At 44.5% G+C, this 24,619-nt stretch overlaps 1 protein-coding gene across 1 annotated transcript; it reads right to left on the bottom strand.

The window, feature by feature from the left end:
- Positions 1–290: 290 nt before the first annotated feature.
- On the bottom strand, positions 291–24,602 carry LOC100372967 (damage-control phosphatase 1-like). The gene is made up of 5 exons (XM_002733542.3): positions 24,521–24,602; positions 2,967–3,072; positions 2,357–2,595; positions 1,842–1,995; positions 291–1,169 (listed from the first exon to the last, which is right to left on the bottom strand). The coding sequence occupies exons 1-5, from the start codon at positions 24,571–24,573 to the stop codon at positions 405–407; spliced, it is 1,317 nt and encodes a 438-aa protein (XP_002733588.2). The 5' UTR covers positions 24,574–24,602; the 3' UTR covers positions 291–404.
- Positions 24,603–24,619: the final 17 nt, after the last annotated feature.

The following is a 24,619-nucleotide window of genomic DNA, read 5'->3' as shown; positions in this document are numbered from 1 at the left end:
CTTGTTATCAAATAACTTAGGAAGATTGGAAGTCAGTCTTGGAATGTTCTTTTCTGTCTGTGTATATAAAAGTCTTTGTACTTGAGCAATCAAACTGAGTTCGGACCCACCACAACTAAGGTCTCTGGAATAAGACATGACTGAACAACACTTAAAACAAACCAATTTATATCCTATAGTATTTTTTTTTATTCAACTCATGACATATTTCTATCTAAGTAATAATTATTAAAACGTAATTTTGTGTGTCAACATACAAATGATATGAAATAATGACCAACTTTGACAAGTTTAATCAATGTTGAAGAAGTACCCTTTATTAACAATTTCACAGAAAATGATACTTTGATTTAGACCATTTTCTTGTATCTAAGGCAATGAATGAATGATAAGGTTCTGATGTTTTATTTCTCAATGAGATCACAGAAATGGATGACGCCATAATCACCACCAAGCATCCAATCAGCATTCAGCTTAGTGATTTCTTCAGCTCTGCCTTCTTGAAGACCAACCACAAGATCACATTTGATAGTTCTAAGGGCACAATGGGGTGACGGGTGGAACCCTCCCAATGTCAGTTCATATGGCGTTGTATGGTTCCAGTTGAGATCACCCACCAATTTTCGATAATTGAGATCACCCTTAAAAAAACACATTGATGAACTGGTTAGATCATCATACAGATGGGGAGCCTTTGACTTCATCTGCCGGAAATCACACGCAGTTGTCCAGAAATCATCTCCTTTAATCACCCATGATTCATCCTGTAAGCGATTCTGCCATGTCTCGCTGAGCTTACTCAAAACTTCATTTGGACTATCCTTCAATGTCTGCAGGGTCCATAAGAAGTCCTCACGCGTGACATCGGATACAAACCATGGCATTACCTTGTAGTGTAAGTGGATGGAATGCGCCAGAGAAGTACGAAGTAGAAACTCAGCAAAACAGAGGTCACTGAACAATTCAAATCCCATGTTATCTAAAATTATATCAACTCTTGTTTGTTTCCCATTCTTTCTTGCTTCCAATAGAGCCTGCCATACTTGTTGAGTGGAGTCAACCAATATATTACTTGCCATCTCATTGAGGTAAAGCAAGGGGCTCACATTCTGCGAATTCTCAACCCCAGCTGAAATTGACAAGTCACATTTATTTCCCCATAATGCAATCTGGGAAAGAGAAAACAAAAATTATTAGACTAAGTGTGTTTTCATTGATTCTGACAATGATAAATGATAAAAGGGGGGGGGGGGTGTTTGAGCACATACAGACAACTACTACAATTGAATGAAATACATTCCTACTAATACAATGGCAGTCCACGTTCATTTGTTTAGGTATGTATTTTTTTTAATTTGAAAAATATGCTAAAATTTATTTATGTTTTTTCACCAATGGGATGGCTTCAGCGAACATCATCAAAATTGATTTTTCTTGTACATTAAAATTCTTTCAATTCCTGTATTTTGGATATCAACAAGCAAAACCAAATGTTAAAAGAACAATGTCTGATGTTATTTTCAGCTTTATATCGCATCTTGGTAGTTACATGTATAAATATCATCATTAGATGATGGCATATATCTTACTGAACATGCACATAATGATATTTCATCTGCTCGAAATTACATCTTGTTATAATGTAACCAGACCAAACTATTCCAAGCGTGGTCACAATCTGTACTTGAACTAATAATTTAGACAAGATCATGTAATGGTATTGTGTTTAGCAAATGATTCAGTAGTTGCAGAATAGATAACAATTTTTTAATTTAAACATTTAAATTGCATATGGATATTCAACATATAGAGCGCCCTCAGTGTTGACTATAGATCCATACCTGTAAGATCTTTGAAAACTGCTCATAGGTCACATCCTTGTTATCCTTAGTGATATCATGAATATAATTAGCCAGTACTATGCAAGCATCATGAGAATTTTTCAAAGCACTCCTTTTCTGTTCGCCAAATGGATCAAATTCTTGAAGTTTTGAACTAAAACAAAAAAAATGTATTTAGATCAGCAGATGGAAAAAGTTATGACTTATATTAAGATATGCATATTTTTATACTTTTTTTTAACATCATTTCAACCATATGTTCAACAAACAAACAGAATATGAATAATAATCATTACATAGTATGCAAATCAGGTTACTCAATATGCAAAAATTTGAACTAAAATCTATCAGAGATTGCACTTGTTCAATACTGAATCTGAATTAAGGTATACAAGGTTATGCAGACTGGTTTGATCTTTAAACATTATTAGAACCAAACCTAGCTACAGACACACACACACAGACTGCATTGACATAAGCTGCCATTTTATGTATAATTTACAATGATTACACACCTCATTCTAATTGATTCATTAATTTTTCTGTACATGTAACATTCTGTCAGTAACCATGGTGATTTGAACCAACTTGGATGCTTGTTTCCATGATCATCAATTTCCTTTTGAATTGCTTTGTTCCAAATACTGACATCGCCTCTACCATCTGCAAGTACGGTTAGTGGTTTGTCTGTCTGGATCGCATTTTTCAGTTCAGATAATTTACTGACAATAAATTTACAGTCTTCTTTCCCAGCCTATAATACAGGAATATAAAAATTATTTACAATTGAAAACTTCCATATTTGGACATAATACTTACATGCCACTCAGTATTACAAAAGTTACTCAACAAAACAATTACAGGTTTTCATCCTGGCAAACTTTGGTGATGAACAACAATTTTACCTAATCCTTACCATGAAGCACAAGTCTACATTATGCTTAAAGGACTGTAGTCGTCGTGCCGCTTCCTGTTCGATATGGGACTCATAGTGGCATATATAACGTGTGTAAAATACTTTGTTTATTTACATGAAATTCGAACACGCGCTGCGCGACTACTACAGCGCTTTAATTGGACAGTAAAATACTATGGATGGAGATACAATATAGCAAATATACACACCTCACCATGTTGTTCTGCAGCTGTATTTTTATACTGGTAAACTGTATCAATAACTTTCGTTAAGATTACAGGCAGACGATCTTTTACAGTAGGATAAGCAAACTGACTGTAAGAAATAATAGTTTTAATTATGAATTCTTCCAATTTATTAATTAATCATGATGTAACATGTACAGAAGCTCTGTGAGGTCATTAAACTTCAGCCTAGGTAAATGAGAATATAAATAAATGGCATCAATAGTCATCAATGAAAACAATATGGTCGGCTATTGACTGTAAATGTTATTAGTTGAGTGAAAATGCCATCATATGAAGCATGTCAATGAACATGATAAATACCATTCTCACATCACTGGCCACTGGGAGCGCAAGAACAAATTGATCCCACACTTCATTTCAACAGACACAATACTGTCCAATGTGGTGATGCATTAACATATGAAGTAAGCGCGGAAATCAAAAACATGATGGCTTCAGTAATGACGAATGCCACATTGACAAAAACAATAACAGATTATTAATATGATTACCAAATACAGACTGAACCTCCTGGTATCTTCAAAGTGTTATAATAGATGTTTTTATTGCTTGCAGAATATATGAATCATTCAGCATAAATACATACAAGAGGGGGGGGGGCAAGGGTTATTTTCATTCAACGAAATTGCAATATTTTTTTGTTCGTACAACGTAAATTGAAAAATAAATTCCATAATTCTGTAATCACAGGCTAGACGTACAACTTAATCAATCAAATGTTTTTTTCGTACACTGTAAAAATGTGTAATTTTTTTTGGTACGTACAAGAATTTACATCCAAATAAAAAAGTCGTAAAGAATAATCCAGGGAAATTACATTTTCAAAACCGTAAAACGACTAGATGACACAATTCACTGCAAAATTCAATTTTCACTGTAAACTGTAAAAACATCTTATTTTCATTGTAAATTGTAAAAAGCCCTTTTTATTTCCTGTAAAACTGTACCAGCTACCAAACCCCCCTTGCCCCCCCCCCCCATACAAACCATGCAGAATGTGCTGGCATCATTATGTACCCCTGAGTGACTAACTTTTGTTTTTATCAGCTTCTGGTTTATATGTAGATGGTTCATATTGAATCATGAATACAAGGACTTTCAGATGTATAGTTAAAATACTATATGTTGTTTGTGTCATTTAAGATTCCCCACTGTAAAGACAATGTGAATAAAATAAGATCCTGGTTGGCTTAATTTGTTTCTTATATATATTTTTTGTATGTATTATTTTAATTATTTGTTGACGTTACAACTATATTTCTGGAAGAATTGTGTTTTTTTTTGAAAGCCATTGGTGCAGCAAATTTATTGTAAAAATAATTATTAATAATAAAAATAAATGAACAATTATAATTAAAATGAATAGCAAAAAAAATTAATATACTAAAATTAATATTGCTGCAAGGAGTACTTATTACAGGTCATTTCGAGATATTTTGGGGCAAGTAAGTATATGTTTCAGTGGTTAGTGTGTTTTCCTGCACTGAGGAGCCTGTATGCTGTGTCTGTATGTAAACTTTCTTTTTCAATTTGCTGGTAATCATATTCAAAATATATTGATATCCAACTTGTATCTGTTGCATACCCAGGTAAATTTTGTGATGCTGAATACATCCACTAGATTGAGCGCTCTCGCATCTACTTTAAACATAAAGGTGATGTGTGAAAAACAAAATCCCAAACACAGGATTGGAATCTATTGATCTATAAGTTACGAGTCATTTTATTTTGATACTAAAAGCCTAGAATAAGTGGCTAACTCTGTCAGCATAGAATAAGTGGCTAGCTCTGGCAACCTAGAATAAGTGGCTAACTCTGGCAACCTGGGATAAGTGGCTAGCCCTGACAGCATAGAATAAGTGGCTAACTCTGGCAACCTAGAACAAGTGGCTAACTCTGTCAGCATAGAATAAGTGGCTAACTCTGGCAGCATAGAATAAGTGGCTAACTCTGGCAGCATAGAATAAGTGGCTAACTCTGGCAACCTAGAACAAGTGGCTAACTCTGTCAGCATAGAATAAGTGGCTAACTCTGGCAGCATAGAATAAGTGGCTAACTCTGGCAGCATAGAATAAGTGGCTAACTCTGGCAACCTAGAATAAGTGGCTAACTCTGGCAGCATAGAATAAGTGGCTAACTCTGGCAACCTAGAACAAGTGGCTAACTCTGGCAACCTAGAATGAGTGGCTAACTCTGGCAACCTAGAATAAGTGGCTAGCCCTGGCAGCATAGAATAAGTGGCTAACTCTGGCAACCTAGAATAAGTGGCTAACTCTGGCAACCTAGAACAAGTGGCTATCCCTGGCAGCATAGAATAAGTGGCTAACTCTGGCAACCTAGAATGAGTGGCTAACTCTGGCAACCTAGAACAAGTGGCTATCCCTGGCAGCATAGAATAAGTGGCTAACTCTGGCAACCTAGAATGAGTGGCTAACTCTGGCAACCTAGAATAAGTGGCTAGCCCTGGCAGCATAGAATAAGTGGCTAACTCTGGCAACCTAGAATAAGTGGCTAACTCTGGCAACCTAGAACAAGTGGCTATCCCTGGCAGCATAGAATAAGTGGCTAACTCTGGCAACCTAGAATAAGTGGCTAACTCTGGCAACCTAGAATAAGTGGCTAGCCCTGGCAGCATAGAATAAGTGGCTAACTCTGGCAACCTAGAATGAGTGGCTAACTCTGGCAACCTAGAATAAGTGGCTAGCCCTGGCAGCATAGAATAAGTGGCTAACTCTGGCAACCTAGAATAAGTGGCTAACTCTGGCAACCTAGAACAAGTGGCTAACTCTGGTAACCTAGAACAAGTGGCTAACTCTGTCAGCATAGAATAAGTGGCTAACTCTGGCAGCATAGAATAAGTGGCTAGCCCTGGCAGCATAGAATAAGTGGCTAACTCTGGCAACCTAGAATAAGTGGCTAGCTCTGGCAACCTGGGATAAGTGGCTAGCCCTGACAACCTAGAATAAGTGGCTAACTCTGACAACCTAGAATAAGTGGCTAGCTTTGGCAACCTAGAATAAGTGGCTAACTCTGGCAACCTAGAATAAGTGGCCAACTCTCGCAAACTAGAATAAGTGGCTAGCCCTGGCAGCCTGTAGAATAAGTGGCTAACACTGGCAACCTAGAATAAGTGGCTAACTCTGGCAACCTAGAATAAGTGGCTAACTCTTGCAAACTAGAATAAGTGGCTAGCCCTGGCAGCCTGTAGAATAAGTGGCTAACACTGGCAACCTAGAATATTATGTGGCTAACTCTGGAAACCTAGAATAAGTGGCTAACTCTGGCAACCTAGAATAAGTGGCTAACCATGGCAGCCTAGAATAAGTGGCTAACTCTGGCAGCCTAGAATAAGTGGCTAACTCTGGCAACCTAGAATGAGTGGCTAACTCTGGCAGCATAGAATAAATGGCTAACTCTGGCAACCTAGAATAAGTGGCTAACTCTGGCAACCTAAAATAAATGGCTAGTCCTGGCAGCATAGAATAAGTGGCTAGCCCTGGCAACCTAGAATAAGTGGCTAACTCTGACAACCTGGAATAAGTGGCTAACTCTGGCAACTTAGAATAAGTGGCTAACTTTTGCAACCTAGAATAAGTGGCTAACTCTGGCAACCTAGAATAAGTGGCTAACTCTTGCAACCTAGAATAAGTGGCTAACTCTGGCAACCTAGAATAAGTGGCTAACTCTGGCAACCTAGAATAAGTGGCTAACTCTGGCAACCTAGAATAAGTGGCTAACTCTGACAACATAGAATAAGTGGCTAACTCTTGCAACCTAGAATAAGTGGCTAACTCTGGCAACCTAGAATAAGTGGCTAACTCTTGCAACCTAGAATAAGTGGCTAACTCTGGCAACCTAGAATAAGTGGCTAACTCTGGCAACCTAGAATAAGTGGCTAACTCTGGCAACCTAGAATAAGTGGCTAACTTTGGCAACCTAGAATAAGTGGCTAACTCTGACAACATAGAATAAGTGGCTAACTCTTGCAACCTAGAATAAGTGGCTAACTCTGGCAACCTAGAATAAGTGGCTAACTCTTGCAACCTAGAATAAGTGGCTAACTCTGGCAACCTAGAATAAGTGGCTAACTTTTGCAACCTAGAATAAGTGGCTAACTATGGCAACCTAGAATAAGTGGCTAACTCTTGCAACCTAGAATAAGTGGCTAACTCTGGCAACCTAGAATAAGTGGCTAACTCTTGCAACCTAGAATAAGTGGCTAACTCTGGCAACCTAGAATAAGTGGCTAACTCTGGCAACCTAGAATAAGTGGCTAACTCTGGCAACCTAGAATAAGTGGCTAACTCTGGCAACCTAGAATAAGTGGCTAACTCTGGCAACCTAGAATAAGTGGCTAACTCTGACAACATAGAATAAGTGGCTAACTCTTGCAACCTAGAATAAGTGGCTAACTCTGGCAACCTAGAATAAGTGGCTAACTCTGGCAACCTAGAATAAGTGGCTAACTCTGGCAACCTAGAATAAGTGGCTAACTCTGGCAACCTAGAATAAGTGGCTAACTCTGGCAACCTAGAATAAGTGGCTAACTCTGACAACATAGAATAAGTGGCTAACTCTTGCAACCTAGAATAAGTGGCTAACTCTGGCAACCTAGAATAAGTGGCTAACTCTGGCAATCTAGAATAAGTGGCTAACATTGGCAACCTAGAATAAGTGGCTAACTCTAGCAATCTAGAATAAGTTGCTAACTCTTGCAACCTAGAATAAGTGGCTAACTCTGGCAACCTAGAATAAGTGGCTAACTCTGGCAACCTAGAATAAGTGGCTAACTCTGGCAACCTAGAATAAGTGGCTAACTCTGGCAACCTAGAATAAGTGGCTAACTCTGGCAACCTAGAATAAGTGGCTAACTCTGACAACATAGAATAAGTGGCTAACTCTTGCAACCTAGAATAAGTGGCTAACTCTGGCAACCTAGAATAAGTGGCTAACTCTGGCAACCTAGAATAAGTGGCTAACTCTGGCAACCTAGAATAAGTGGCTAACTCTGGCAACCTAGAATAAGTGGCTAACATTGGCAACCTAGAATAAGTGGCTAACTCTGGCAACCTAGAATAAGTGGCTAACTCTGGCAACCTAAAATAAGTGGCTAGTTCTGGCAGCATAGAATAAGTGGCTAGCCCTGGCAACCTAGAATAAGTGGCTAACTCTGACAACCTAGAATAAGTGGCTAACTCAGGCAATCTAGAATAAGTGGCGAACTCTGGCAACCTAGAATAAGTGGCTAACTTTTGCAACCTAGAATAAGTGGCTAACTCTTGCAACCTAGAATAAGTGGCGAACTCTGGCAACCTAGAATAAGTGGCTAACTTTTGCAACCTAGAATAAGTGGCTAACTCTGGCAACCTAGAATAAGTGGCTAACTCAGGCAATCTAGAATAAGTGGCTAACTCTGGCAACCTAGAATAAGTGGCTAACTCTTCCAACCTAGAATAAGTGGCTAACTCTGGCAACCTAGAATAAGTGGCTAACTCTAGCAATCTAGAATAAGTTGCCAACTCTTCCAACCTAGAATAAGTGGCTAACTCTGGCAACCTAGAATAAGTGGCTAACTCTTCCAACCTAGAATAAGTGGCTAACTCTTCCAACCTAGAATAAGTGGCTAACTCTGGCAACCTAGAATAAGTGGCTAACTCTGGCAACCTAGAATAAGTGTTCCAATTTGTGATACAGCTTTCTGATTAGCTAATGATTTTCCTCTCCACATCTACACCCTCATTAGCATATTAATGTTGCTAGTTCTACCATACCTTAAGGTCGTTGGGTTTGAGAGGTGCCTAATATGAAGTAGTATTCTTTTTTTTATTTTTGGATCAACATATTTTATTGAGAATATATGACAGGTTTTCTAATTTTGGGCAGTTTTCTGTCTGATGCTATTTGATCTATTTGTGGGAAATCACAAAAATATGTGGGCATCTATTAAACTTTATAGACTAGATATGGCTTTTGAATTCATACGCCAGAAGCTTGTGTGGGTGCATTAGCTTTACAAATGAAAGCTGTAAAACAGTTCCCAGTCCATAAAGAATTTATCATATATCTTGTATATTCTATCAAAAAAAATGCAAGTGTTTCAAGCTACTTGTGTTTCATTTATTTCAGTTATTAATATTATTTCTGCTATATATTTCTGCTATTATAAATCTATAATAATATATAGGAATATGTTCAAATATGGTGAAACAAGGTTGACTTGAATGACTTGCATGCCAATCTAAAGGAAATCTTGTTCATAAACTTATAGAATGCAAAATTCTTTGAATAATGGGGCTAAACATACTTTAACTGAAAGAAATGATACATGTACTCACTGTATGTTTATTTTATGAGTAATGTATCTTTCACATGTAACTGAAAATGTTCTCTTCTATTTGCTATGCATGTCATGTTAAGTAACCTTTACACATCACAATTACTGGGGTGGTCTGTGCCACAAAATTATGCCTCTGGTGTGGGGAATGATACTGGGGTGGGGATCTGTGCAACAAAATTATGCCTCTGGTGTGGGGAATGATACTGGGGTGGGGATCTGTGCAACAAGATTATGCCTCTGGTGTGGGGAATGATACTGGGGTGGGGATCTGTGCAACAAGATTATGCCTCTGGTGTGGGGAATGTAAAATAGTGGATATTGACTCAAGAGAATAGTACAATAAAAATGCAGAACAAATAAAGCAAACATGCAACTGAAAATGCTTAAAAATAGAATAATTAGTTTACTTTACTTACTGGGACAGCTGGTATTATTTTTGAAATGATTTTATCTGGCATGAAATTTGATTATTGTTTGACTGTTATTATTTGTTAGCACTGTAACCAAGTTATTAGCATTTGTAGTGTTGCACTATCTTAAATTTAGTTCCTTTAACATTTGAATCCTCTAATTTTTATAAAACTTGCATTCAAGGAGGAAGTGCATCTCATCTTCGACCTCATTTTGGTTGCAGACGATGTCTGTCTCCTTGAAACTGGGAAGGTAGAGAGGAGTCTTGCTTTCAACTAAACTCATCTAACAGCATTTGCCGCATTTTGGTATACACATGTAATTATTGAATTATTTTAGATATTGTAGATTTTTTCTGCCAAATTTAATCAAATATTTGTTAACGATTGATAAAGCAAGCAAAAATGTGTGTAGGTTATTAATCACAAATATGTGACCACCTGTACTGAACTTTACCATGAACCCAATTACTCCTTTCATTTCTCCTTTGTTGTCTTTAACATGTTTGATTAGTCCTTGTTTCAGGACTGATGAAATAATTATATCATCATACACATAGACATGTCACCACCACATGTATGTTATAAATTCCATACTAGTACACTAGTGTAATATAGTATGGGACTACTTTTACAACTGACACAGTCAGCTTTGCCACAGGTGTAAACAAGTTGATAATGTTTTGAAAGATGTACAAAATCACAGTCCCTCTATCATAAAGTGACTGTGACAAAATGTAGAAAAAAAAACAGATAAAACTATTGATATATTTACAATGTTGTATCGTTCTGTACATTTTTGTATGCCTACACTTGTTCCTTGATATAATTTGCTCAATCATTCAGACAATTTTTAATGAGATTTTAAAATAATTACAACTGTAAAACAGACATAACCAAGAGTACAGGAGTTAATTAGAGAATACCCATGATGCTCTGCTTCATTATATATTTTGCTATTTTCTGTATTATTAATGCCTTAATTTGAATATTTTATAATGTAGAATATATGTGAACATATTCCCCCACTACTGCATGTGTACAGAGGTTGGTTGATTCATTTTAAGCAAAAAACAAAAGAAAATGAAATAAAACAAAACGGGATGACACACATAATCAAAATTGAAAACTAATCAGTGAAAATGGGTTTTATACACACAATATTTACAATATATTCGCCAAAAATAACAATATTTAATCAGTAAATGCTAATTACAGAAAATTAAAAATCTGTAATCAGCAAAACAAGGGTATTACACATACAATATTTGTAATTGTCGGTTGAAACTTGACCAGTATATTCACCTTTCAGTCATGTATATAACGACATAAATTAAAATAAAGGTATTTTATTCAGTAAATCTTTCGTTTCGCTAATTACAGATAATCGAAAAGCTGTAAACAGCATAACAAGTGTTGTTATTTTCGGCCAATATTTTGTAAATATTGTACATATAAAACCCATTTTCACTGATTACAGTTTAATTTTCATTATGTGTGTCATCCCGTTTCGTTTTGTTTCGCTTCATTTTGTTTCTTCTACTATAAGCCATCATTTTGTTATTTTGGGGGTTTGTGTGTAGCATGGAGCTCAATGTCTGTAACTTGCTGACTTGGCAGCGAGTGACTTATTTGTTGGTTTGTTTGTTTGTTCATGGTATTATATACCGGTAGCTGTCAAATCATAGCCCCATGTTGCCAACCGCATTATTTACTCTGGCCGGCCTATGTTCGACATACAACAACAAAATTGAAAAGAAGACGTCCAAATGAAATTGTTGGGGCGAAACCACAGCTAGGCATTATAATAATAATAATAACTTTATTACACAACTAAATCATCAGAGGATTAGTAAGGTAAAGAGAATAACAAGACAAGAATAAACAAATGTAATAAAAACAAATAAACAATAAAAAAACTTAAAAGATAAAGATTAAAGAAATATCAAAACAAGCAGCCTGTCGGCTGAGATAGCTCCGCTGTTAGCAATGCACATGGCAATTAAAGAACAGAAGATATCATTAGAAAAGAAGTTGAAAATATCACTTTTTACCAAAAATGACAAAAATATTCACCAAAATTAGAGAATTGAAGATATCATCATGAAATGAACAAATCTGAGAGAGGTCTACCCAAGGTACATATACACCAAGTATCAAAGCATTCAGGCTTGTAGTTTCAAGAAGAAGTCGAAAAAGTAAAACATTGACACGGACGACGACGGAGGAGGACAATCACTCATATGATAAGCTCCGCTCGACAAAGTCGACAGCGGAGCTAATAAAAACTTAGGCGAGGGTTCTTCGAACCCGCCTATTCACATAGTTCATACCCACCATAGACTCCGGTCAGTCAAAATGACTATTTTGAACTGTAGGCATTAATCAGCGATTCTGCCGGTGACGGAGAGATAGAATCCAGGTCAGGGGAAGCCCCATGACCTCAAGATTCTTTTACCCCTTACGTCACGAACCCACGTGACCGAGGCCACATGGCAACGCCATAGGCAGCCGTCCATCACTCTGGTTCCTTTCTCTCCGCCTCGAGGACTTAGACCAACGCGACGGAAAGAGTGGGGAGGTTGGGGGGGACCCGGAGTCTATGGTGGGTATGAACTATGTGAATAGGCGGGTTCGAAGAACCCTCGCCTAAATTCACTACGTTCAATTACCCACCATAGACTCCGGTCAGTCAAAATGACTATTTTGAACTGTAGTCAGACACCGATAGGTGGCGGGTTTTTCCGAGCAAACAGAAAAAAAAAGGAGAATGATGAAAGACTTTCCCCCAGTCCGGGATGAAAAACAAACCCAAAGACCTAAGTTAAGACCCAAGAAGGGTGGTGTCTTACCTTGCCTGTGCTGTCCCAGAAGCAAGAAGCCAATGCTGCTGTGGTGACAGGGTTCGGTGTGCCCGAGAAAGCTAGACCCAAGCCGAACTCGGGGGTGATAAGCTTGAAGTAGGACCGAAACAGTTCGCATGAGGGCGTAGGTCGACAGAAGCGAAACCTGAGAGCTTCCAGGAAGTGCTAGTGGAACAGACAATCTGCCCGCAAAAATGCAGAGACTGACTTATCGCCTATGCGCAGAGGCCCCTGCAGTCGTTCGGGCTGGGTCAGCAAACAAGGCCTGACCCGCTACGACGGGGCCTAACCTGAAGAGACCCTGCTCAATAGATTGGGTGTCTCCTAGGTAGTAGTTGATGAAGACGTTCTGCGTTCTCCAGAAGCCTGCCCTCAGAATGTGTTTGAGGGGGGCACCTGACGCTAGCGCTAGTGAGTTAGCAATCGCACAGACCTCATGTTCTTGTACTTGGTGTCTCTGCAAGGTCTGTGTTGAGGAGGATAGTGTATTATAGACCTCCAGTACAGTCGTAGTAATCCACCTGGGGATGGAAGTCTGGGAAACCGGCTTATCCCGCTTGTCAGGGCCGTAACACAAAAACATGTGTTTGGTTCCCCGTCTAGAAAACCTGGTACGGTTCTCGTAGCAACTCAGCGCTCGGACCGGGCAGAGAAGCAACTCCTCCTGATCTTCCGGACTGACAATATTTGCCAGCCGGGGGATGACGATCGGTTGAGGATCGTGTCCTGGGATTTGGCTCTTGGCGAGAACCCGATTCGTGTCTTAGTACAACTTGATCGCCCATAAAAGCGGCACAACCGTCCGCAAAGGATAGTGCGCGCCTAGCTTTGACCGGCGCCTACCTGAGGCAAGGGCCAGTAGGAAGACTATTTTCCACATCAAAAAATTGAGTGGTGCTGATTGGAGAGGCTCAAAAGGCGGTCTGCTTAGAGCGGACAACACAGCCGACAAGTCCCAGTTGGGCAGTTCCCTTGCATGGGGTCTCAGCGTCTGGAAAGCAGTAAATAGTCTCCTAATAGTAGGACAATCGGTTAGTCTTGTTCCCGTACGTTTGAATGGTGGGGCACAAGGCCGACCTGTAGCCAACGATCGCTGCGTAGGACAAACCCACTTCGTCAAACAGGTGGACGAAGGAGCCTGCTACCTGGCCAATAGAGGGATGGTATCGATCAATCTCCCTTCCGCTACACTAACCAGTGTATGCTCGCAGCCTAGAAATGTAGGCTGCATTGGTGGAATCCCAGTTCGCCCTGGCCAGGACGTTGGCAGCCTGCTCAGATAAAGCTTTTGTATGGGCGGGTCTAATGAGAGCCTCTATGCGGGTAAGTGATACCCGCTGGGCTCGTGGTAGTGTGCCGTCTGGTTGGGACGGCATGTCCGGTAAGTCTGGAAGCACTGCTGGTGTTTCGACTATCGTTTCCGACAGAAGTGGAAACTAGGCCCTGTTCGGCCAATTGGGTGCAACCAATGATAATATGCAGGTGTGCACCTGTCGAAGTCTTCTCCGGTGCCCGGTGGACTAGCGGGAAGGGAGGAAAAGCGTACACAACTAAGTGGATCCGCGGGGTAGCAAAGCGACCCTGGCCCAGGCTCCTGGAGTCAGCAGGAGTGTTACGTACGTCGGGAGCTTGGTGTTCCGGGGTGCGGCAAACGGTCTAACCTTGGACTGTCCACAGCCGAAACAGCCTGGAGGCTACCCACTGGGGTATCAGCCACTCCGTGTTCTGGAGACGGAGTCGCCCTGAAAGGGCGTCGCCAGACTGTTCCTCACCCCTGGAAGGTGGTGTGCGGTTAGCTCCCCAATGTATTCCAGGCACCAAAGGAGGATTTTGCTCCGCTAGGACTGACAACGATGGGGAATGCGTCCCCCCTCCTTCTTGAAGGAGACCACCGCTGCGTTGTCTGTGCGGAGCAGGACTCTGTGGTCTCGAACTACGGGTAGAAAGCGTGGTAGGGCTAATTGTACACTGCTCACAGTTCGAGCCGGTTGATATGGTGGTCCCAAAACTATGCGGGAGCCATATCCTTGGGCTTGTTCGTCCAATAGATGCGCTCCCCAACCCTGGGGGGAGGCATTTGTTACCAGAGTCATACCTGCGGCGAGCGGGTCCAAGGGGGCCCCTCTGCCCGAGGTTGGTCAGTGACGACCACCAGGGCAGGGCTTCCTTCACTTGGTCCGAGATCGAAACCCGCCTATCTAGTTCCCATAGAAGAGCTCGGCGTTATAACAAGTGTTATACCGGGCGGCTGCGTAATGCGGCCTGGGGAACGACCCTTCGAACCGAGGTCATAATTCCGAGGGAACGCTGACTAGGCATTCGGCTAGGCTGCTTAGCGCTAAGCAATATGCTTGAAATAGCTAAGCCAAGCTTACCTCTGTGTCAAAACTCCATGCCCAGGGACACCAACTGCGCGTTGGCTCAAGGTGGGACTTGTCGATTTACTAACGAGCCCAACTGGTGAAGTAAATCCTGTGTTAGCCTGATGCGTTTGGCTATTACCCCTTGCCCGGGTTGTTGGTAACCAGGGTACGGATTGAGGTGTACCGACATCTGGTGAAGCAGCAGCACTACCTGTTTCATCCCTCTGGTGAACACGTAGGGCGCTGTGTCTAACCCGAACGAAGTGGGGGGGCACCAAAGTTCGAATACTTGGCCCAGCTGGGCGATTCGAAGGAGATGGCAACTCGCTAGGTGCATCGGTACGTGCAGGTAGGCCCCGCTTAAATCTAGCGGGGCTAGCCAGTCAAAACGGTGGATGGAGAGAAGAACCCTGAATGGTGTCTCCATGTGGAGCCGATCGAGGGGCACGTACTGATTCAGTCTGTCTAGGTCCAAAACTGGACGCCTGCCACTTGTACATTTGGTACTACGAACACATTTGGGTAGAAGCCTGGACTTAGTTCCGGCTGATGTACCCTGTGTATGGCGTCTTTCCCCAGCAAACTGCTACTTCCTGTCTGATTGCTTCCGCCTTGCGGGGGTCCCCTGGCAGTGCCCAACAGGGGAGACACTGACGGGGGGAAGTGGAGATTTCAGCGGTATGCCGTAAACGGATGTCACCACCTGGGAAGGTCCAGGGGTCGGTCACCCGCCGTCTCCAAACCGGACTACACCGGCGCAATCTGTGTACGACAGGGATGTGTGGCCATGTGTTCGGCAGTTGCAAGGGGGGAGGGTGCTCCCTTCCCCCATGAGGCGAGTTCCCCAAGGCCTGAAGTAGTCACTAAGTTGTGACCTGGCCACTCACCGAACACGTGCCTGTCTCCCCCGGTTGCAGAGGTGAGCGTCAAACATGCTTCCCCTGCTGCCGGGTAGACATCCGCCCATGGAAGGGTATAAGCGCTTGCCTCCTGGCTGACTCTGGCTAGCGGGCAACGTCCTAGGGCGTTGTGTTTTCTGTGCTTGGTGTGCCCTCCGCTTCCCCATGGCAGGACCAACTGGCTAGCGGATTCAATCTGAACCCTCTGATTCATTGCACTCCGAAGCTCCAAGACTGTACCCACCATTCCCTGAACAAAGAGGGTGGAGGGTGTCCAGTCTGCGTCACTGAGGTGGGGGACGTACCCCAGCTCAGCTTGTCGGCGAAAACACGTGCGTCTAAGGCCGCGTCTCGTAGCCCAGTAGTGGCCCTGGCCAAGCGAGCCAGGCAACACTAGGGGGTGTCGCACGTAGATGTGCGGTGGCCCACCAGTAAAAAAGTCGCCTGGTCTAGGAGGCTGGTGCGTTCTGCCTCCAAGGTCACCAGAGTGCTGGGCACGCATAATAATACGCTCAAGCAACTCTGCCCTCAGGGCTAGATGGGTCGTCCTCAATTGGCAAAGACACCCATGGAACGCAGCTATCCCCCTTTGCCCGGTTTGCCAAATTCGTGGTACCGGGGTCTGGGGAAGGAGCCTTGGAATCCTGTTGGGGGCGTTTTGGTCTCATCCCACGCTATGGGGTCTGATCCCGAAACACACCGACTGGGTAGCGTTTGGTCCAGTGGGAAGTGTTGCCTAACGTTATCCCCACCCGGGGGCCTTAAGCATACATCCTCCGCGGCTGACCAACGCCGCCCATCAACACCGTTTGCGTGCTCTGCGCCCCACTCCGCACTCAGACGGACAGGGGAGAGATGTGCCGACGGGGTTGCTTTGGATCCCGACGCCCGTGATCCCATAAGCGCTGAAGCAACCTTAGGTGGTCGCTTTAGGATCAAGGGTGGGGGTATATACATCGTATCACTGGGAACGATGATACTCCGCCTCACCCCAAAAGCGTGGCTCACCGAGTCATACAGATGGAAGACTCTGAGGGACCGCCCGGAGTACCGGCTGTATCCAACGCGAGCGAACGCGTCTCCTTTAACTTAAAATATGTGAGAGGGAGCGTGTTCGACTGTGCGTCTCATGACAGGGTCGGTTCCCTCTGGGGACGCCCGTGGGTCGGTAAGAAAGGAGTCAAAACCCACAGCGGGGACCGGACACAAGGATAAATTCGTTACCGTTGTACCGTTACCGCGTGACGAACCCTAGCTGGCTGAAAGTGGGGGGGGGGTCAACGCGTGCCCTGCCCTGAAAGCCCTGCCCCGAGATCGGAGACTTGGCTGCCAGCACCCCGTTGGCATTCAGTGCCCGCCGATCCAGAGAAGGACCGGTGTAATTAGCCTGAGCCTCGGCCACCCCCCAAAAGTAGGAGAGCCGTGATTGGGAACGGGGGTTCCCCGGAAGAGACGTGTTTGAATGCAAACATGCTTTCGTGTCTCTTCCTGCTTGCCCACCGAGGGGACACAGTGGAGACAGCTCGCTCCAACTGCGTCTGATCTACCCGGCCTGCCAGGGACGCAATTGCCCCGACAGTCCTTCGACCAAAGCCCTCAACTCGGAGGCAAACCCGGCGCCGTGCGAGGAAGGGTCCACGAAGAGACCCGCAACGGGCCCCATAGGAAAGCCTCCAGGGGCACAGCCTCGCTGCAGCCGGTAAAATCGGGTAAAAAACACCGCCTGAAAAAACAGACTGTGAGGATGCCCTTCGATCAGCGGGGGAGACCGAGAAAATATCGGTACCTCCGCCATCGGGCCTCTTACTCGACGTCCCGGTACATGAAGTACCGGTAGCCGAGCGTGAGGACTTTCCACTCATGCAAAACACGCAACTCACTTTAACCGATTTGTTTACTGGACGCGCGACCTTGCTGTGACGCGGTCAGTGTCAGCGATTTTGATGGCTCTGAAAGAAAATCTCAGGCCTCAGAACTCCAGTGAAAAAACAAAAAAACACGGTTTCACGCAAAAAGAAAACCCGGAACCCACACGTAGCCACGACAAAGCATCTCGGATGCGGGTTCTATGCTGGTAGATTCTGAATAAACCACCGTACGGTCGGCTCGAAAGACGAGGAGACCGGAAGAAAAAGGCAGCGAGCCTTGGAGCATGGGACGGCATGTCCGGTAAGTCTGGAAGCACTGCTGGTGTTTCGACTATCGTTTCCGACAGAAGTGGAAACTAGGCCCTGTTCGGCCAATTGGGTGCAACCAATGATAATATGCAGGTGTGCACCTGTCGAAGTCTTCTCCGGTGCCCGGTGGACTAGCGGGAAGGGAGGAAAAGCGTACACAACTAAGTGGATCCGCGGGGTAGCAAAGCGACCCTGGCCCAGGCTCCTGGAGTCAGCAGGAGTGTTACGTACGTCGGGAGCTTGGTGTTCCGGGGTGCGGCAAACGGTCTAACCTTGGACTGTCCACAGCCGAAACAGCCTGGAGGCTACCCACTGGGGTATCAGCCACTCCGTGTTCTGGAGACGGAGTCGCCCTGAAAGGGCGTCGCCAGACTGTTCCTCACCCCTGGAAGGTGGTGTGCGGTTAGCTCCCCAATGTATTCCAGGCACCAAAGGAGGATTTTGCTCCGCTAGGACTGACAACGATGGGGAATGCGTCCCCCCTCCTTCTTGAAGGAGACCACCGCTGCGTTGTCTGTGCGGAGCAGGACTCTGTGGTCTCGAACTACGGGTAGAAAGCGTGGTAGGGCTAATTGTACACTGCTCACAGTTCGAGCCGGTTGATATGGTGGTCCCAAAACTATGCGGGAGCCATATCCTTGGGCTTGTTCGTCCAATAGATGCGCTCCCCAACCCTGGGGGGAGGCATTTGTTACCAGAGTCATACCTGCGGCGAGCGGGTCCAAGGGGGCCCCTCTGCCCGAGGTTGGTCAGTGACGACCACCAGGGCAGGGCTTCCTTCACTTGGTCCGAGATCGAAACCCGCCTATCTAGTTCCCATAGAAGAGCTCGGCGTTATAACAAGTGTTATACCGGGCGGCTGCGTAATGCGGCCTGGGGAACGACCCTTCGAACCGAGGTCATAATTCCGAGGGAACGCTGACTAGGCATTCGGCTAGGCTGCTTAGCGCTAAGCAATATGCTTGAAATAGCTAAGCCAAGCTTACCTCTGTGTCAAAACTCCATGCCCAGGGACACCAACTGCGCGTTGGCTCAAGGTGGGACTTGTCGATTTACTAACGAGCCCAACTGGTGAAGTAAATCCTGTGTTAGCCTGATGCGTTTGGCTATTACCCCTTGCCCGGGTTGTTGGTAACCAGGGTACGGATTGAGGTGTACCGACATCTGGTGAAGCAGCAGCACTACCTGTTTCATCCCTCTGGTGAACACGTAGGGCGCTGTGTCTAACCCGAACGAAGTGGGGGGGCACCAAAGTTCGAATACTTGGCCCAGCTGGGCGATTCGAAGGAGATGGCAACTCGCTAGGTGCATCGGTACGTGCAGGTAGGCCCCGCTTAAATCTAGCGGGGCTAGCCAGTCAAAACGGTGGATGGAGAGAAGAACCCTGAATGGTGTCTCCATGTGGAGCCGATCGAGGGGCACGTACTGATTCAGTCTGTCTAGGTCCAAAACTGGACGCCTGCCACTTGTACATTTGGTACTACGAACACATTTGGGTAGAAGCCTGGACTTAGTTCCGGCTGATGTACCCTGTGTATGGCGTCTTTCCCCAGCAAACTGCTACTTCCTGTCTGATTGCTTCCGCCTTGCGGGGGTCCCCTGGCAGTGCCCAACAGGGGAGACACTGACGGGGGGAAGTGGAGATTTCAGCGGTATGCCGTAAACGGATGTCACCACCTGGGAAGGTCCAGGGGTCGGTCACCCGCCGTCTCCAAACCGGACTACACCGGCGCAATCTGTGTACGACAGGGATGTGTGGCCATGTGTTCGGCAGTTGCAAGGGGGGAGGGTGCTCCCTTCCCCCATGAGGCGAGTTCCCCAAGGCCTGAAGTAGTCACTAAGTTGTGACCTGGCCACTCACCGAACACGTGCCTGTCTCCCCCGGTTGCAGAGGTGAGCGTCAAACATGCTTCCCCTGCTGCCGGGTAGACATCCGCCCATGGAAGGGTATAAGCGCTTGCCTCCTGGCTGACTCTGGCTAGCGGGCAACGTCCTAGGGCGTTGTGTTTTCTGTGCTTGGTGTGCCCTCCGCTTCCCCATGGCAGGACCAACTGGCTAGCGGATTCAATCTGAACCCTCTGATTCATTGCACTCCGAAGCTCCAAGACTGTACCCACCATTCCCTGAACAAAGAGGGTGGAGGGTGTCCAGTCTGCGTCACTGAGGTGGGGGACGTAATCCAGCTCAGCTTGTCGGCGAAAACACGTGCGTCTAAGGCCGCGTCTCGTAGCCCAGTAGTGGCCCTGGCCAAGCGAGCCAGGCAACACTAGGGGGTGTCGCACGTAGATGTGCGGTGGCCCACCAGTAAAAAAGTCGCCTGGTCTAGGAGGCTGGTGCGTTCTGCCTCCAAGGTCACCAGAGTGCTGGGCACGCATAATAATACGCTCAAGCAACTCTGCCCTCAGGGCTAGATGGGTCGTCCTCAATTGGCAAAGACACCCATGGAACGCAGCTATCCCCCTTTGCCCGGTTTGCCAAATTCGTGGTACCGGGGTCTGGGGAAGGAGCCTTGGAATCCTGTTGGGGGCGTTTTGGTCTCATCCCACGCTATGGGGTCTGATCCCGAAACACACCGACTGGGTAGCGTTTGGTCCAGTGGGAAGTGTTGCCTAACGTTATCCCCACCCGGGGGCCTTAAGCATACATCCTCCGCGGCTGACCAACGCCGCCCATCAACACCGTTTGCGTGCTCTGCGCCCCACTCCGCACTCAGACGGACAGGGGAGAGATGTGCCGACGGGGTTGCTTTGGATCCCGACGCCCGTGATCCCATAAGCGCTGAAGCAACCTTAGGTGGTCGCTTTAGGATCAAGGGTGGGGGTATATACATCGTATCACTGGGAACGATGATACTCCGCCTCACCCCAAAAGCGTGGCTCACCGAGTCATACAGATGGAAGACTCTGAGGGACCGCCCGGAGTACCGGCTGTATCCAACGCGAGCGAACGCGTCTCCTTTAACTTAAAATATGTGAGAGGGAGCGTGTTCGACTGTGCGTCTCATGACAGGGTCGGTTCCCTCTGGGGACGCCCGTGGGTCGGTAAGAAAGGAGTCAAAACCCACAGCGGGGACCGGACACAAGGATAAATTCGTTACCGTTGTACCGTTACCGCGTGACGAACCCTAGCTGGCTGAAAGTGGGGGGGGGTCAACGCGTGCCCTGCCCTGAAAGCCCTGCCCCGAGATCGGAGACTTGGCTGCCAGCACCCCGTTGGCATTCAGTGCCCGCCGATCCAGAGAAGGACCGGTGTAATTAGCCTGAGCCTCGGCCACCCCCCAAAAGTAGGAGAGCCGTGATTGGGAACGGGGGTTCCCCGGAAGAGACGTGTTTGAATGCAAACATGCTTTCGTGTCTCTTCCTGCTTGCCCACCGAGGGGACACAGTGGAGACAGCTCGCTCCAACTGCGTCTGATCTACCCGGCCTGCCAGGGACGCAATTGCCCCGACAGTCCTTCGACCAAAGCCCTCAACTCGGAGGCAAACCCGGCGCCGTGCGAGGAAGGGTCCACGAAGAGACCCGCAACGGGCCCCATAGGAAAGCCTCCAGGGGCACAGCCTCGCTGCAGCCGGTAAAATCGGGTAAAAAACACCGCCTGAAAAAACAGACTGTGAGGATGCCCTTCGATCAGCGGGGGAGACCGAGAAAATATCGGTACCTCCGCCATCGGGCCTCTTACTCGACGTCCCGGTACATGAAGTACCGGTAGCCGAGCGTGAGGACTTTCCACTCATGCAAAACACGCAACTCACTTTAACCGATTTGTTTACTGGACGCGCGACCTTGCTGTGACGCGGTCAGTGTCAGCGATTTTGATGGCTCTGAAAGAAAATCTCAGGCCTCAGAACTCCAGTGAAAAAACAAAAAAACACGGTTTCACGCAAAAAGAAAACCCGGAACCCACACGTAGCCACGACAAAGCATCTCGGATGCGGGTTCTATGCTGGTAGATTCTGAATAAACCACCGTACGGTCGGCTCGAAAGACGAGGAGACCGGAAGAAAAAGGCAGCGAGCCTTGGAGCTGTCATTACATCGATATATCGCTAAATACATTAAAAATAAAAGACAACATGCATGAGGGAGACGAATTACAGTTGTAAAAGGTGCCGCCATGAAATCAACATGTGACTACGTAGTGGCGCCGGATTTTGATTTCTTTGCTGTGAAAAATACTACACACAAAGGGGAAAACGACACGAGGGTAAAAAAAGACAAGGAAAACTTATCCTACCAGCTACCATGTCGGATGCCGAGCAGCGGCAACAACCCAAGCTATAAATCCGGACAGGAAAAAAAGCAGGCGATCCAGCAGAGCTCGCTAGATTTCATCTCCACTCGAGGCGGAGAGAAATTAAGAGTGATGGACGGCTGCCTATGGCGTTGCCATGTGGCCTCGGTCACGTGGGTTCGTGACGTAAGGGGTAAAAGAATCTTGAGGTCATGGGGCTTCCCCTGACCTGGATTCTATCTCTCCGTCACCGGCAGAATCGCTGATTAATGCCTACAGTTCAAAATAGTCATTTTGACTGACCGGAGTCTATGGTGGGTAATTGAACGTAGTGAATTTCACTATTTTCGCAACTTTTAAACAGGGGATTTATAGATAGTATCTTTAAGGTATAGTGAAAGGGCTTTTGCATTTTTCATTACCTCAAGAAAAATATAGTCTTGTAAATTAGACTTAAGATTACAATCTTCAAAAAGTCTTTTCCTTTCACTTTTAAAGAAAGGACAGTGAAAGATAAAATGCTTCTCATCATCAAGAGAATGTTACATCTTTTACATGTTCTGTAATCTAACAAAATTTTTGGTTGGTTTGTTCCTTCTCCCTAGTTCAATCTCTAGATTGTGATCACTGAGTCTAAATTTACCTAACATTTTTCTTAGGTTGAAATTATTTATATTTTTCAGATAATTTTCAAACTCAAAATTTTCTCTAAATAAACAGTAAGTCCTCAATTTATTCCTTTCACCATCCTTACTATTTGCTTTTGTTAATTGATTTTTCCCAAGACCCATATAATCATTTGTCAGTTTTAATTTAATTACTTTTGACAATTGATTACTGATACTCACACTAAATTTTTTCTTCAATTTTGCTAACATCATGTTCCCCTAATGTTGTCTACATGCTTAATCCATGTTGACTGTGATTTTACCATTTCATTTAAAGCAGCCTCAAGGATATTGTTACCAGACAAAGTGCTCAGTCTATACCAGTATTTATTTTGTGAAATTGAGGCCTTCAATCTAATAGGAATTCTGCCTAATTCACCCCTGATGCCTATGGTTGGGGTCACTTAGCTAACACCCAAAACAAAACGATAGAACTAATTACACACCTGTTCCAAGTTGTTGGCATAATTCACAAGCCCAAATTTTAGACCCATACATCAAAATTGGCACAATCAATTGATCAAATAATTTCAAGCACAATTCTGGATTAATCATTTTATGTCTCAGAACAGATTACCAAGTTGAAAATAGTGCCTTCATAGCTTTATTTTAAGCATTGACTGGTTGAGTTTGAATTTGCCATTTGGACTGAAAATAATTCCAAGATAACAAAATTCATTAACAGCGGTAATAAGATGGTTATTCAGCACAAAGTTATGTAATGCTGGACATTGTCTTTAAATATAAGTGTTTTGAAGAGGGACATATGCAATACAAGGAAGATACATCAACCAAACAGTAGAAGAGAGAAAATGTCACTACTGTCAGGAAAAACAAATAGAAGATGAAAGCCATTTTCTATTAAAATGTTCTCTATATTAAGAAACAAGTTCCTCCATACCACAAAGGTCTGTACAGCAATTGACAAATCTGATATTGAAAACACTGTAGACATTCTAAAAACAAAAGATAAACAATCACTAATTTATTTGGCAAAATATATCTTTGAGTGCTTCAATTTAAGAAATGACACTCATAAACAAAAAATACCAGCTGCTTTATAATTAATATAACTTATTAAGATACCTTTTCTGTTTTGTGTTTCTAACCATTCCTTGTTCTCCGTTTTTATTTTATTATGTTTTCATTATGTCTTCATTTGCTGTATGTATTTGAAACTTTATTGTATTTTTTTATGATTTCAATTGTATTTTTTATGATTTCAATAAAGGCATTACTTACTTACAAATTTAGAGTTTATAGAGGGGTTCCAAGGAACTCTTAACGTGCACATGATTTAATAGAGTAATTACAGTGAATGGAAAATATAACTAGTATAACACTCAGTAGTAACACTGGCATATACTATTTAAATGCATTTTTTTCACCACAGCAGGAGCAACCCCCCCCCCCCCCCCGCCTATGAATTCCTCTGAGCTTAGAGAACTGTGATAGGAATAGAATGTGGGATGTGAACGAACTATACACTTATCTAGTTAGTTAGTTAGCCAAGGTATGAAAGCATTGAACTCATGCCGGTTAACAAGTCCATTGAATATTTACTTACTCAACATATTTTGCCGACAAAGGCTCCGGCATTTCATCCACCTTCTCAGCCATGCTGATCACCTGATCATTAGAGTTCAAAGGTCAATAACCCGGAAGT

Source organism: Saccoglossus kowalevskii, chromosome 2 (genome assembly GCF_978046115.1).
Source record: "Saccoglossus kowalevskii chromosome 2, keSacKowa6.1, whole genome shotgun sequence".
Classification (NCBI taxonomy): domain Eukaryota; kingdom Metazoa; phylum Hemichordata; class Enteropneusta; family Harrimaniidae; genus Saccoglossus; species Saccoglossus kowalevskii.
The sequence above is the reverse complement of the archived record's forward strand: the minus strand, read 5'-3'. Positions and strand labels throughout refer to the sequence as shown.